Source organism: Malaclemys terrapin, chromosome 7 (assembly GCF_027887155.1).
Source record: "Malaclemys terrapin pileata isolate rMalTer1 chromosome 7, rMalTer1.hap1, whole genome shotgun sequence".
Lineage (NCBI taxonomy): Eukaryota > Metazoa > Chordata > Testudines > Emydidae > Malaclemys > Malaclemys terrapin.
This window is the reverse complement of record NC_071511.1, coordinates 106334873-106348006: the sequence shown is the minus strand read 5'-3', so window position 1 is coordinate 106348006 and position 13134 is coordinate 106334873. Positions and strand designations below refer to the sequence as shown.

General features: G+C 44.7%; 1 protein-coding gene across 1 annotated transcript in view; it reads right to left on the bottom strand.

Annotated features, from left to right (window-relative positions):
• The window catches only part of DHX32 (DEAH-box helicase 32 (putative)), a 56072-nt gene extending 47889 nt beyond the window's left edge, over window positions 1–8183 (bottom strand). Inside the window, 3 exon segments of the mRNA XM_054035619.1 lie at window positions 239–321; window positions 324–464; window positions 8015–8183. Coding sequence (XP_053891594.1) covers window positions 239–321; window positions 324–464; window positions 8015–8183 — 393 coding nt within the window.
• Between the last annotated feature and the right edge of the window lie 4951 nt (window positions 8184–13134).

The following is a 13134-nucleotide window of genomic DNA, read 5'->3' as shown; positions in this document are numbered from 1 at the left end:
ACAATGGGGCCTTAATATTGACTGTTGCCTCTAGATATCAGCATAATATAAATTTAATAATAAATAAGCAGAGCAGCAAAAATAGTGAACCATAAATTAAATTTTAAAAATTATTTTAGTTTTAATAATTAACAATGTTATTAGGAAAGCAGTTAAGGAAATCTGCTCTTGAAAAATATATGAACTCAATATTAAATATTAAGTATATAGCACTTGGTAAGTATTCTGTACTACCCCCTTGGGAACTTTTGCCACTCTTAGCATCTCCTGAAACAATCACAATTTGATTACGAAGAAGACTCTCCATGGAAGGATATTCACTTTCCAAAATGGAAGTTCCTCTCTTTCTTTCAAAAGTTTGTAATAATGAGATGAGTATGGTAAGCCATCAAAAGGATTATGCTCTAAATCTTCTTCACATACTAACATCTCTTCTTCGTCACCATTGCTGGACTCAAATAATTCTGAAATTATGCATCCGAAGAAGTGGGCTGTAGTCCACGAAAGCTTATGCTCTAATAAATTTGTTAGTCTCTAAGGTGCCACAAGTACTCCTGTTCTTCTTTTTGCAAATAATTCTGAGTAGTGTTACCCTGAAGAAAAGGTTAAAAACTTAATTTCGCCCTCATATATTATTCCCAGCAATGAAGCACTGGTGCTGGAACCCTAATGGAGACCTTTATATTAATAAATCCTTCATACCCTATGTCATAACTATAAAGGGAAGGGTAATAGCTGTCCTGTGTACAGTACTACAAAATCCCTCCTGGCCAGAGATTCCAAAATCCTTTTCCCTGTAAAGGGTTAAGAAGCTCAGGTAACCTGGCTGGCATCTGACCTAAAGGACCAATAAGGGGACAAGATACTTTCAAATCTTGGGGGGGGAAGGCTTTTGTTTGTGTTCTTTGTTTGGGAGTGTATTCGTTCTCGGGACTGAGAGGGACCAGACATCAATCCAGGTTCTCCACATCTTTCTAAACAAGTCTCTCCTATTTCAAACTTGTAAGTAAATAGCCAGGCAAGGCGTGTTAGTTTTCCTTTGTTTTCTCAACTTGTAAATGTACCTTTTACTAGAGTGTTTATCTTTGTTTGCTGTACTTTGAACCTGAGACTAGAGGGGAGTCCTCTGAGCTCTTTAAGTTTGATTACCCTGTAAGGTTAATTTCCATACTGATTTTACAGAGATGATTTTTACCTTTTTTTCTTTAATTAAAAGCTTTCTTTTTAGAACCTGATTGATTTCTCCTTGTTTTAAAATCCAAGGGGTTTGGATCTGTATTCACCAGGGAATTGGTGAAGGTTTTTCAAAGTTTCCCAGGAATGGAATCCATTGAAATGGTGGCAGCAGAACCAGAGCTAAGCTGGTAGTTAAGCTTAGAAGTTTTCATGCAGGCCCCTACATTTGTACCCTAAAGTTCAAAGTGGGGATCCAGCCTTGACACCCTACAAACTTGAAGAAATCCATTGCTTCACAGTTCAGAATAAATATTCCCTGAGTCCTCAGTTCAAAAGGTCAGAAAACATCTTTGTCTTTTTGCTACCTCTGAAATTGTGTTGTAATATATATTTTAAAAGTTCTAAAACCCAAAACACACAGTTAAGATGGTTCTGCTGAAAGGTATTTTAACACAAGTCAATTACTTTCTGCATTTTAACAGCCTGTTTACTGAAGTCAGATAATTAATAATAGTTGGTTTGTTTCCTTGCACAGTTGTCTGTGGCTCCGAGACCAGTCTGGAGAATGATTAGACTAAGAGTGTGCTGAGCCTGACCTTTCTCACACATGGCTGCATCCTGACTGACCGTGAATAGAAAATTACAGGTGTGATTATTGTGACTGTAACCCTTCTGCCAGTCAGAGTCAGCAGCAACAAGGGCTGGGTTCAGTATCTAGAGGTTCCTTTTCAACAATACAAAACCTGGCTCGAGCTCCCACCCAGTGATCTGGGACAATTACACACCAACCCCTGGGTGCCTCTTAGAGGCAATACTTCCCCTCTCGCAAGCACAGAGTCTGAGTCTAGCAAAGAAACTTTTAATAAAAGGAGGGAAGTAACTTGGCATTAATTTGGGAAAACACTGCAAACAGGGTTCATCGTTAAGGCTACGATTATGTCACTGAGGGCACGGAATCCGTGACTTCCATTGACCTCCATGACATTTTCTGCCCCGGGGCTGGAGCTCCCAGCCAGGTCTGCCCCTGCATCTCCTAGCCCCCGCCCTGGTGGAGGGACCCTGCAGCTGCCCAGCCACGACAAGTGGCAGGGGGCTGGCGGACTCTGTAGCTGCTAGGCCACAGCAAAGGGCAGGGGACTCCCTGCAGTTGTCCAGCTGTGGCCGGGGACTCCCGGCCACTGCCCAGCCGCGGCAGGCAGTGGGGACTCCCTGGGGGATCCTGCAACTGCCCAGCCGCATTGGGCAGCCAGCGAATTCTGCAGCTGCCCAGCTGTGGCCAGTAACTGGGGGACCCTGCAGCTCCCAGTTACAATGGTGGCGAGGAGACCCCACAGCAGCCCAGCTCCATGGGCAGGGGGACCTCAGAGCTCCCACGTACCACAGCAGTGGGGGACCTGGGAGCTCCAGCAGCAGTGGGTGCTGAACCCGTCTACCCCTTTTGTCAGGGATATTTTTAGTGAAAGTCAGGGACAGGTCAGGGGCTTCCATGAATTTTTGTTTATTGCCCGTGACAAAAATATCCATGACAAAGCTTAGCCTTATTCATAATCATAAACCATGAGCAAAAGACCCACCTTCAAGTAAGTTGGGCAGTGTCCTTTTCCCTCAGATTCTTAAGTCCAGCAACCAAAAGTCCCTTTAACGTGCCTGTCCCTTCTCTGCACCCCACTCACAGTTGTTGTCCTTGGTCAGCGTAGACGCAGAGTTCAGAAGCGCATCTGCAGAGCTCACTTCCCACCCTGGGTGGAGGGGGAGATAAGAAGTTATCTAACTTGCTCTGCTGCCTGGGCACTCACTCGCTGTTCCTCTTCGCTGGCCGCCATGCCAGCTGATTGGCACTTCGTACCTCTGCACCAGCCACCCTGCTGGCTGATCACCATGCCTCTCCACCGGGCTTCGCTCCGATCCTCTTCGCCACCCACCCTGCTGACCGATCACCTCACCTCTCCGCCAGCCGCTCTGCTGGGCTCTGCTCCACTCCGCTTCTCTCCACCAGTCACCCTGCTGGCTGATTGCAATGCCTCTCTGCAGGGTTCCATTCCAGTCCTCTCCACTGGCTGCCTTGCCAGCCAATCGTCGATCTGTCAGGATGTCTTCAGGTCCCACCACTTAACACAGCTCTCAGTGATCACAGCTGTTAGTGGGGGAGCCTCACTGCTGGTGCACACCGGACAGTCTCTTGCATAAGAGACACTGTTCAAAGCAGGTCTAACACTTAGACCTTGGTATCAGTGATTTCAGAGTTCTGCAGTGTGTAATGACTCTCAATTGAATCTAAATTAGCTCTTTTATTACATAGTGGAGAGAGGAAGGGTCAAATGGCATCTAAGATTCTTAAGCAGGACCCACCCTCTCTTTCTACTCACCAGGCTTTGGAACCCATGTCCCCTGCCTAGCGAGTGCCATTTCATTGAGGGTCAGTCCCTCAATTGGGGTATGCCAAGTACAGTTCTGCTGCCCTTGAGTCACACAACAAGGATAACAACCCTTTATTACTCCTGCCCCAATAACAAGGAGACTGGGGATCCAACATCAGCCAAAAGTGATCATTTGGGGAAGCAATCCCATCATGGTGGGTGTGCCCTTGCAAACAAGATCAGCTCTTAAAGTCCTCTTCCACAGTGCATCACTAGATGTCAGGGGAGAGCTCATTCAAAACATGACTCTGAAGATGGTCATGTGGTTGTCCCATTATGATTAAGGCTATGTTTTAGTCACGGGTATTTTTAATAAAAGTCATGGACAGATCACGGGCAGTAAACAAAAATTCACGGCCTGTGACCTGTCCATGATTTCTACTATATACCCCTGACTAAATCTTGTGGGGAGGGGGGCGATCTGGGGGCACCGCTTGTGCTTGGGATGGTGGCCCGGCGGCCCAGGACCCCCGCTGGTGCTGGGGGGAGGAGGGGCACAGGCAGTGGCATGCAGTCTGAGAACCAGAGGGGATTGGCGGGGCCGGCAGGCTCCCTACCTGGCTCCGTGCCTCTCTGGAAGTGGTGACATGCCCCTTGCTCAGCTCCTAGGCGAAGGTGTGGCCAGGCAGGTCTGTGCACTGCCTCCGCCCAGAGTGCCGGCTTTGCAGCTCCCATTGGCCAGGAACCACGGCCAATAGAAGCTGCGGGGGCAGTGCCCGCAGGCGCAGAGCTGCCTGGCCATGCCTCCGCCTAGGAGCTGAGCGAGGGGAATGTCGCTGCTTCCAGGGAGCCCCCTAGGTAAGCACCGCCCAGAGCCCGCCTCACCCCCTCTCATGCCCCAATCCCCTGCCTCCTCCCACACCCAAACTCTGCTGCTGCTGGGGGCCCCTGGGGGTGGAGGGGTGGTGGCCTGAGACTGCCCCAGCAGCGGCCAGTGCAACTGGTGCAGGGGCTGCCTGAGCTGCCTAGAGGGCAGGCGCACCAGTCACTGCAGAAGTTATGGAGGTCCCGGAAAGTCATGGAATCCGTGACTTCCATGACCTCCATGACAAACTCGCAGCCTTAATTATAATGGATGTAGAAAAAAATTGTGAAAAAGCTGAGAGAGGGTTTACCTGTGATACAACTGCCATATGAAAATACCATTCAGTAATAAAGCTTTCAGTTTCAGGACAAGTATTCAGAAAACCTTTTAATTAATGCTATTTTGCAGCCCTTTAGAAAGTTAAAAGAGGAAAGGTTTTATATATATTAAAATATTTATTAAATGTGTGAGACCTTTTACAGCCTTTGGTCTATTTAGTTCTGAAATCTCAAATATATTTCTTAAAGAAGGAGCACAGATATGTCAATTGTAATATTTCAAGACAACCAGAAATTCAACAGAAAGACAAAATAAGAAATTTAAATAACTCCAGGTACTAGCACTCATTTGACTCAGTTCAACAACCTAACAGTGCACAAGGTATAAAATATTTGTTATTTGAATAAACTGATAATAGCACAATATAAGCCCTGATCTTGACCGGGTCCTCTAAGCACTATTGTCGAACAAACAGTAAATAATGATATTTGTAAAATTCTAATTCTGGAGGTGGCCCTCTTGTTGAAAATTCATAAACTACGTGACAATGGCAATGTGGAAATCCGTCTGAAGCAGGCTAGAAAATATCATATTATCTAGTAGCCTTAAACATCCAAAACCCAGTCCAGACAAGTTTAGTTGCATGCTGCTCACCAAACACACTGCTGACTGCAGTGCTTAATTTGTGCCAGGTACTGCCAGGGCTTATCCCCGGCACCTCTGGACTTGCCGCACCAGTTATGAAAGTAAATCGCTGCTTGAGGCCCAGCACCTCTTTCAGTACAAATTAAGCACTGGCTGGCTGGTCCTTAAAACTCTTGGATGCAATGACTGACCAAGTCGTCCAGTCTCAGGGTGAAGACAAATACTGATCTCCCTCTGGGAAGCATCTTTGAATGACAGAAGGAACAGATGATTTGTCTGCCCACACTTCAGCTTTGCTAAATACTTTCCACAGCTGCATCTCAGCCAGATGTGCCGCAAACTGCATATCACAGAGACATGGCTAATTCTGTATGTTGTGCTCTCCCTGAAATGTGGTATGGGATGTAGCTGTGACATATACAAGGACTGCTAGAACCCAGTTTTCATTTTCAGCGTAAGGTTGGACACGTCCAACAGTCATGCACTAGAGATCAGTAGCTTGTCCTTGAGAGGAAAAAAATGCCCCTGCATCAGATTGGCTTTTCATATGTTTAGTTGCAGCAGCCACCACTCCCTCTCCTCAAGCTCAGCATAGACCCTGGCTACAATTTAAGTTTTGGGACCAACATATTTTCTTGTTGCTCATTCAAAGTTGAAATTCAGGTTGTTCCTTGGCAAGTAAATAAAAAAAAAATCCTATCATTAATAGGCGACAGTGAGTTTAAACAAGTTTCCAGATCTCTTGAATAATGGTTTAAAAAGCCAGAAATATATTTGAAAATTAAATATTAATTAAATAATAATTGTTATGACAGTTAAGCCTTTAATAAAACAAGGTGACAATCAGTTTACATTCTCTTTCTTTACTAATTCCACAAGTCATTTAATTTTTTAGCAAGATGGCCATTGACTGGGTATCCTTTTATATTAGTATAGAACAGAACCTCACTAGTTTGAATAAATGAATGGAAGACCCATTGCAGATGAATCAGGGCCAGCTCCAGGGTTTTGGCCGCCCCAAGCAGCCAAACAAAAAAACAAAACAAACAAACAAACAAACAAAAAACCCGCGATCGCGATCTGCGGCAGCAATTCAGGGGGAAGTCCTTCGCTTCAAGCAGGAGTGAGGGACCGTCCGCCGAATTGCCACTGAACAGCTGGACGTGCTGCCCCTCTCCGAAGTCGCCTCCCCAAGCACCTGCTTGGTAAGCTGGTGCCTGGAGCCGGCCCTGAGATGAATGACAAATTAGAGCCTGTTCCCATTGATCTCAATGCAAGTTTTGCTACTGGCTTGAACTATGTTTATATATTGTATTGTAAATGTTTATGGTAATATTTTGAAGCATACACTGTACTAGTAAATATGTAGTATATTGATGTAGTATAGTTATTTTGTAGACTTAATGTTGATATGTGGATCCTTTCTACAGCTTGTGCTATTAAATCTTTGTTGAGAACTAGGGAGAGCTTTTTGAGATAAATTATGGGGCTGTGGATCAGTAAGATGGTGCTATATTGTGTCCCTCCCCTTTTGACTGTAATAAGGAACATAGCTTGTTTCTATAATGGAAATAGAAAATCAAGAGTGTGATTACTTTTCTACAATAAGGTTTTCTGAATGGACCTTTTCAGATTATATTTATTAATTTTTTAAATTTTACTCTATTTCTATTGAGTTTATTAAACAAAAATGCCAATTATATTATTAAATTTAAAATCTTTTCAAATATATATTACACAACTTAGCCATACTACGTGAATGGAGGAGAATGCTATGAGAGTACGTCCCCCTCCCATCCTGGCCTCACCCATAAATCCCCTGCGAAGCCTGATACTGTAGAGTTCTTGTAGGGTGCCAGAAAGGGGAGGAGAATACTATGGACTTGCAGCCACTCAGGGTCCCTGGAATTGGAGGGGATATTCAGAACCTGAGATAGGATTTGGCCTGAACACCTAGTGTATGTCTACATAGCACGCTAAGCCTCGGCTTAGACTCAGGTTCAAACCCAAGCCCCCTTTTTGTCCACACAGAAATTAGTCTGACTCGGGCCAGGAACCACTCTTGATTTAGGCCCACATACCCTCCGAGGGCTGGGGGGGGGAACAGAACCAAGTCCTGTGATGCAGGCATTTTGCAGTATGGATGTAGCTCAAGCCTGCATCACCAGTCTCACATTTGGAGAGTCCACTAACACTGTCCCACATTCACCTGGTGCTTTGCTTCCCAGCCCTTCAATTCCAAAACTCGCCACTCGCTTCCCAGGAACCAGAAGCAACCTCCTCATTCAAAATCAGCTGCTTGGGATTTAACCCTTCATTTCCAGGTGGACTATTCAATTGGAAACAATACAATCAATGCTAACATGTATTAGCTATGGCCAGCAGTAGGATGAAGTCCTGCATCAGGCACGTTGCTAGCTGTCAAGAGGAGCACAGCCAGATTCTGGTTTACTTCTGGTGTGAGACATCTGACTTCAGCCAGAGCACAAAAAATGATCATGTCTGCAAAACTATATCTGATCAGCTGGTGGCATTGGGGATTGACTGGACAGCAGATCAGTGCAGAGAGTGGTTCAAGTGGCTGAAGACAGACTATAGCAAAGTCAAGGACACTAACAGCACCTTTGGGAACTCCCCATCTTCCTGCCTCTTTTACAAGGAATTCAGCTGGGAACTGCACTGAGCACTGTACCTCCATGGTGCATGAAACTCTGCTGAGCGACAATAGCAACCTTATAAATGCCCACCCGCATCACAGGCACAGCTGGAGGAGAGCCAGCCACTGATAAAGGGCAAGAAGTGATACTGGAACTGAGGCTGGTGACTGAAGAGGCTGTGTTGCCAGAAAAGCGACAGCACATTCTGGGTTCATACTTGGAGGAACTATTTGGGGATGGCCCTGGGGAGCAGCCTGCTGCAGAACCGTCATCAGAACAAGCGCAGAAGCTGGAGCCTGGTAAATTTCTGCTGCCATGTTTGTATTTATTACTATATGAATGGGAAGGATTTCCATTTTATGGATCTATTAAGTTATTAATATACAACCCTAGATTTGTGTGTGCTTCCTTTCAGGGCAGAACCAACACCATTCCCCCAGTTCCTCCCTGCGTTTCAGCCTGCCACCAAATGGGATTCAAAATGGACACAGTGAAAAAGGGGAAAAAGTAAAATAGTTATTATGACATTTTTAGTAGTTACTCACTGATTGGTATATGTATGGGTTGGTGTGCCACAATTCATAACCTCACATAGCCCTCCCATGTAAAACACCACACCTTACAAATTAGCTATGCAGGCACTGTTCCTGACTGCCTGTGAACTGAGTCCCCAAAAACCTGGCTGTTATGAGTCCAAACAAAACCAGAGTGTGTATTTGGTCCACTGTTGGCTTTAATGTATGAGTCCAAACTGCAGCAGTGGGTGTCAGTCTATCTGTGTTAAGAGTCCCAATGGTGGCAGTGAATCAGGTGTTTGCATGGACACAGGGTACTTGCAAGGAGGCTGTACTGTGTCTCCATGCTAATTCAGCATCTTGTAGATGTCACCATGAATTTTCACCCACTGCTGGCAGGTGATGAAAGCAAACTTCTCACAGAGCAGGAACTCCAGATGGTCTGTTATGTTCCAGGACAGCGCATACTTATTTGGGCTACCTTTGTAGCTCATGAGCCTCATCCATTCCAGTCACCAAAATAGCTCCTTAGCATACACGGATGGCTGTCCTCTGCTGGCCTGGACCAGAAGTTCACGGTTCCACTTGGGGACCTCCAGAATATCAATGTTCTCCAGAGCTTGCCTGCCTGACATGAATGAACGATCATAGCTTGTAACTAGACCACTCGTAAGTTCCACACTTCCAATAATCTTTCCTCCCCCCAAAAAGAGGGTATAGGAATAATTTTAATTTAATTTTCTGTCTTACCATGATATCTGGTTTCCAGTGCTGCTCCAAAGACATCTGAAGTGGATGGTGTTTTTTGTGTGAATAGAATAGAATAGAATACAGCCCACTGATAAAAAGTACAGTATAATCTTTTGACTTGGGTTAATAGCACCCCTTTCACAAACTGTAAAATGTATTTTACACCATGCTCAATAATGTTCTCTGTCTCCCTCCTTTTGAGGTCCTTCCATCGCCACAGGGCAAGCACAAGGCACTAGGAGCCCAGATGTGCAAACCACCCTACTGCAGAGGAAGAAAAAAGAGAGTCTCAGATGAGCTGAAGAGAGACCTGCTTGACAAAACAAATTGGTAGATCCAGGTCCAGAAGGCCCAGCTCAGCTACCAAAAGGATAAGGATGACCACTGGGTGGAAAAAAAGACAGAGGCTGAACAGTGTGAGGAGAAACTGGCAGACAGATTCATAGAGCATGACCACCAGGTTGAAGATGGAAAACAGCATAGCAGAAGTAGCCATTTGAGTGATTACTGGAGCTGATGGGTACCAGACTGCAGGCTCCAGTGCAACCTTCATCTCCTGCTCCTGAACCAGGGCCTCAGTCCCCTTATCACTATCAAGTCCTGCAGAGCATCCATTCTTTGGACAACTCAGGGGGTGGCTGGAGCATATTACAGGCAAACACTAGTACATGGAATGGACAAATGTACCCTGTGTGTTAATTCCCTCCGGTCCAGGTATGGCCTGTATGTGCAAAACTTGCCAGCAAGGCCGAGGACAATATGGACCTTTGCCTGTTTTTTTTTCTGACCAAGTTAGTTTATATTATTGCACTGCATGCCATGATGGCAGCTGGTCTGCATTGTTGGTTATTACAGTATATAATTACCTCTGTAAAATAAAATGTTGGATTTGCACATAAGAGTACAATAACAAATTTTATTATATGTAATCATCAAAGTGGCACCAACTTTAATGAAGGTCATCCCATGCTGAATGTCAACCTTTCAGAATAAAAATTTACCAACTGTCATCACAGTATTCCACAAACTGTAAATGGCAGTACATTGCCAGTATGGATAAAATACATAACACATCCCCATACATTTCATGAAAGTGTTTACAGATTTCATGGTGCACAATACCTACACATTTACAAAAATCTCTCTCACAGAATAACCTCATATGCCATTTAATTCCTCCTCATGCATGAGATTGTGCAAATTCATGTTGGCTCCCAAAGCATCCCTGATTTGCGTGTCTGGGTCTAGCACCAGTCTGGACAGGTGTATTGTCTGGCTCTGTGTACCAGTTCAGATATCCTGCAGGGTCCCGAGTCCACGCCTGGTGAAAAGGTTCCCCCTTCTCCTTGCTGGCATTGTGCAGAGCAAAGCAAGCCCCAATAATGCAGACTGTGTTAATGACACTGGCATCCAAATAGTTTTGAAAGTAGTGACAGTGGGATTTCAATCTGTCAAATACACATTTTACCACCGTCCTACAGCTACTGAGTGTAGTTGAACCTTCTTTTGGCAGGTCCTCTGAAATCAGGGTACAGTTTCATAAGCCATGGCAACAGGGGAAGAGTGGGGACCTATAAAATACCAGTGGTAGGATGACCAGATGTCCTGATTTTATAGGGACAGTCACGATATTTGGGACTTTGTCTTATATAGGTGCCTATTACCTCCCACCCCCTGTCCCAATTTTTCATACTTGCTATCTGGTCACCCTAAACAGAGGGGACAGTGACTCCATTTCTAACAATGTCATTTGATGGGAATAATGTCCCAGCCTCTCTATGAAGGTAAAGTCCTGATCTCCAAAACACTTTGGCATCATGCACCCTGCCAGTGCATCCCACGTTAGTATCCATGAATCTGCCTTTGTGGTCAACCAGGACCTGCATAACGGTAGAGTGGTATCCTTTATGGCCTATGTACTCATTTTGGTGGGCAAACTACAGGCATATGAGTCCCATCAATGGCCCTGTGCAGCCTGGAAAGTCCATTCTCTGAAAACCAGCAATTATTTCTGAAGCATTTATTATGCCTACCATCTTCAGGTAAATAACAGTTCTGATCACCTCACAAACCTCTGCCACAACATCCCACACAGTTGATTTGCCAACTCCAAACTGGTTAGACACAGACCTGTAGAAGTTTGGGATAGCCAGCTTCCAGATGGCTATAGCAACTCACTTCTGGCCTGGCACGATTGCCCTCAGGTGGGTGTCCTGGAGCTGGAGGATAGGGGCAAGCTGATCCCCAAACTCCAAAAATGTCTGCTTCTTTATGTGAAAGTTCTGGACCTCCTGCTGGTCATCTCAGGTGCGCATGACAGTGTGATCCCCACAAGTCTGTGCTTGCAGCCCCACTCCAGAAGCCCTGGTCTATATAGGGGCAATCTGCAGTTAGGGCAACAGGCATGAGCAGCATCAGCTGGTTTGCAGCTGACATGTTAGTATGCCCCACTGAGAGGTGCCTTCAGCAAGTCAAAAACTGCTGCTGAAATGTCCACCAGTGTCTTGCAGATGTTCTGCCTGTGCCCGAAACAGGACCGACAGCATGCGGTAGAGAAATTCTTCCACCAGGGCAGGATCCCTGTTGGCTCCGGCTGCAGGGAGTGTGAGGAAATAAAATGTCTCAGCTGGATGTGTTCATGAGCTAAAACAACCCAAAATTCTTCCAGTCAACTCCTGCAGGACAGACAGACAAACCACGTTCTCCCATAACCCACTATGGAGAAAGCAACAGAGCGGTTTCAGATGCCAGGGGTGATAGGAATCCTGGAGTACAATAGTACACGACCATAGAAGCTGAAGTTCTGAATTGGGTCTGCATAGTGTACTATGGACATGCGTTCACAGTTGTGAGGCCTGAGTTTCTATTGCAGCGTGGATGCTCAAGCGTGGGCTTGGAAACATGAGTCCACAAGCCCAGGTCCCACAGACTCAGGCTTAGTGTGTTGTGTAGACATATCTCTGGTACACTATCCCTTATTTTTTTTCAAAAAGTGTTGTGGATTATTTAAAAGTTGATTAAAAAAATACCTTACACTGCTAACAAATACTTCTCCTGATGTGCTTGATCCAAAATCTGCATTGGGTCACTTCCTTTGATGGCACTGGGCTTTGGATTAGGCCCTATGTGTGAGCTCTCTGATCACAAAATGTTTCTTTTAACTTAGCCAGACAACAGTTATTTGTTACCAGTGTATTTTAGAAAACAAATGCTATCTAAGAGAGAATACCTTTTTTATACTTTGTAATCAAATGTTTTAGTTTATTCTCTTTGAAACTGGCATATTCTTTGGAGGAAAGGATCTGGGAATCTAAACGCTTGGCATTTCATTTTTGAAAACCACAGTATCCATTCCTAAATTACAGCTACTAACGAAATTGTCTGCAGTTGTATCCATTAAGCAATTTTTATATCCTTTTCTTTCTTTTGTTCAGCTCTCCATTTCCCTCCCACTTCTTTCGTTATCTTTCTATCCAGTTTTCATTTTAACACCTTCTTCTCATTAAATCCTACTCCCTTGTGCGTACCCCTCCTCATTCCCTTGTTCCATATTTTCGGAGGGCTTTGATGCTAAAATGTTAGCCATGACAAAATGGCTATGTACAATGAACATTACATATGCAATGGAGTTAAATCTCTATAGATACTTTTTTATGAGATGTTTGACATAGCAGTTGTATTTTCCTCATGTATGAGAAGTATATTTAACAAGCATTCAGATATAAGTACATTTCATCGGGAACTTTTCCACAGGGAAAGCTGTCTCAAACTGCCCCAGTCCTTCCTTTCATAGTCTTACCCAAAAAGGGAGAGATCAGAGACATTTCATTAAATTTATTTAAGGAACCCTTAATGAAGAACTTTAATGCACCATGGGCTTACAAAGAAAA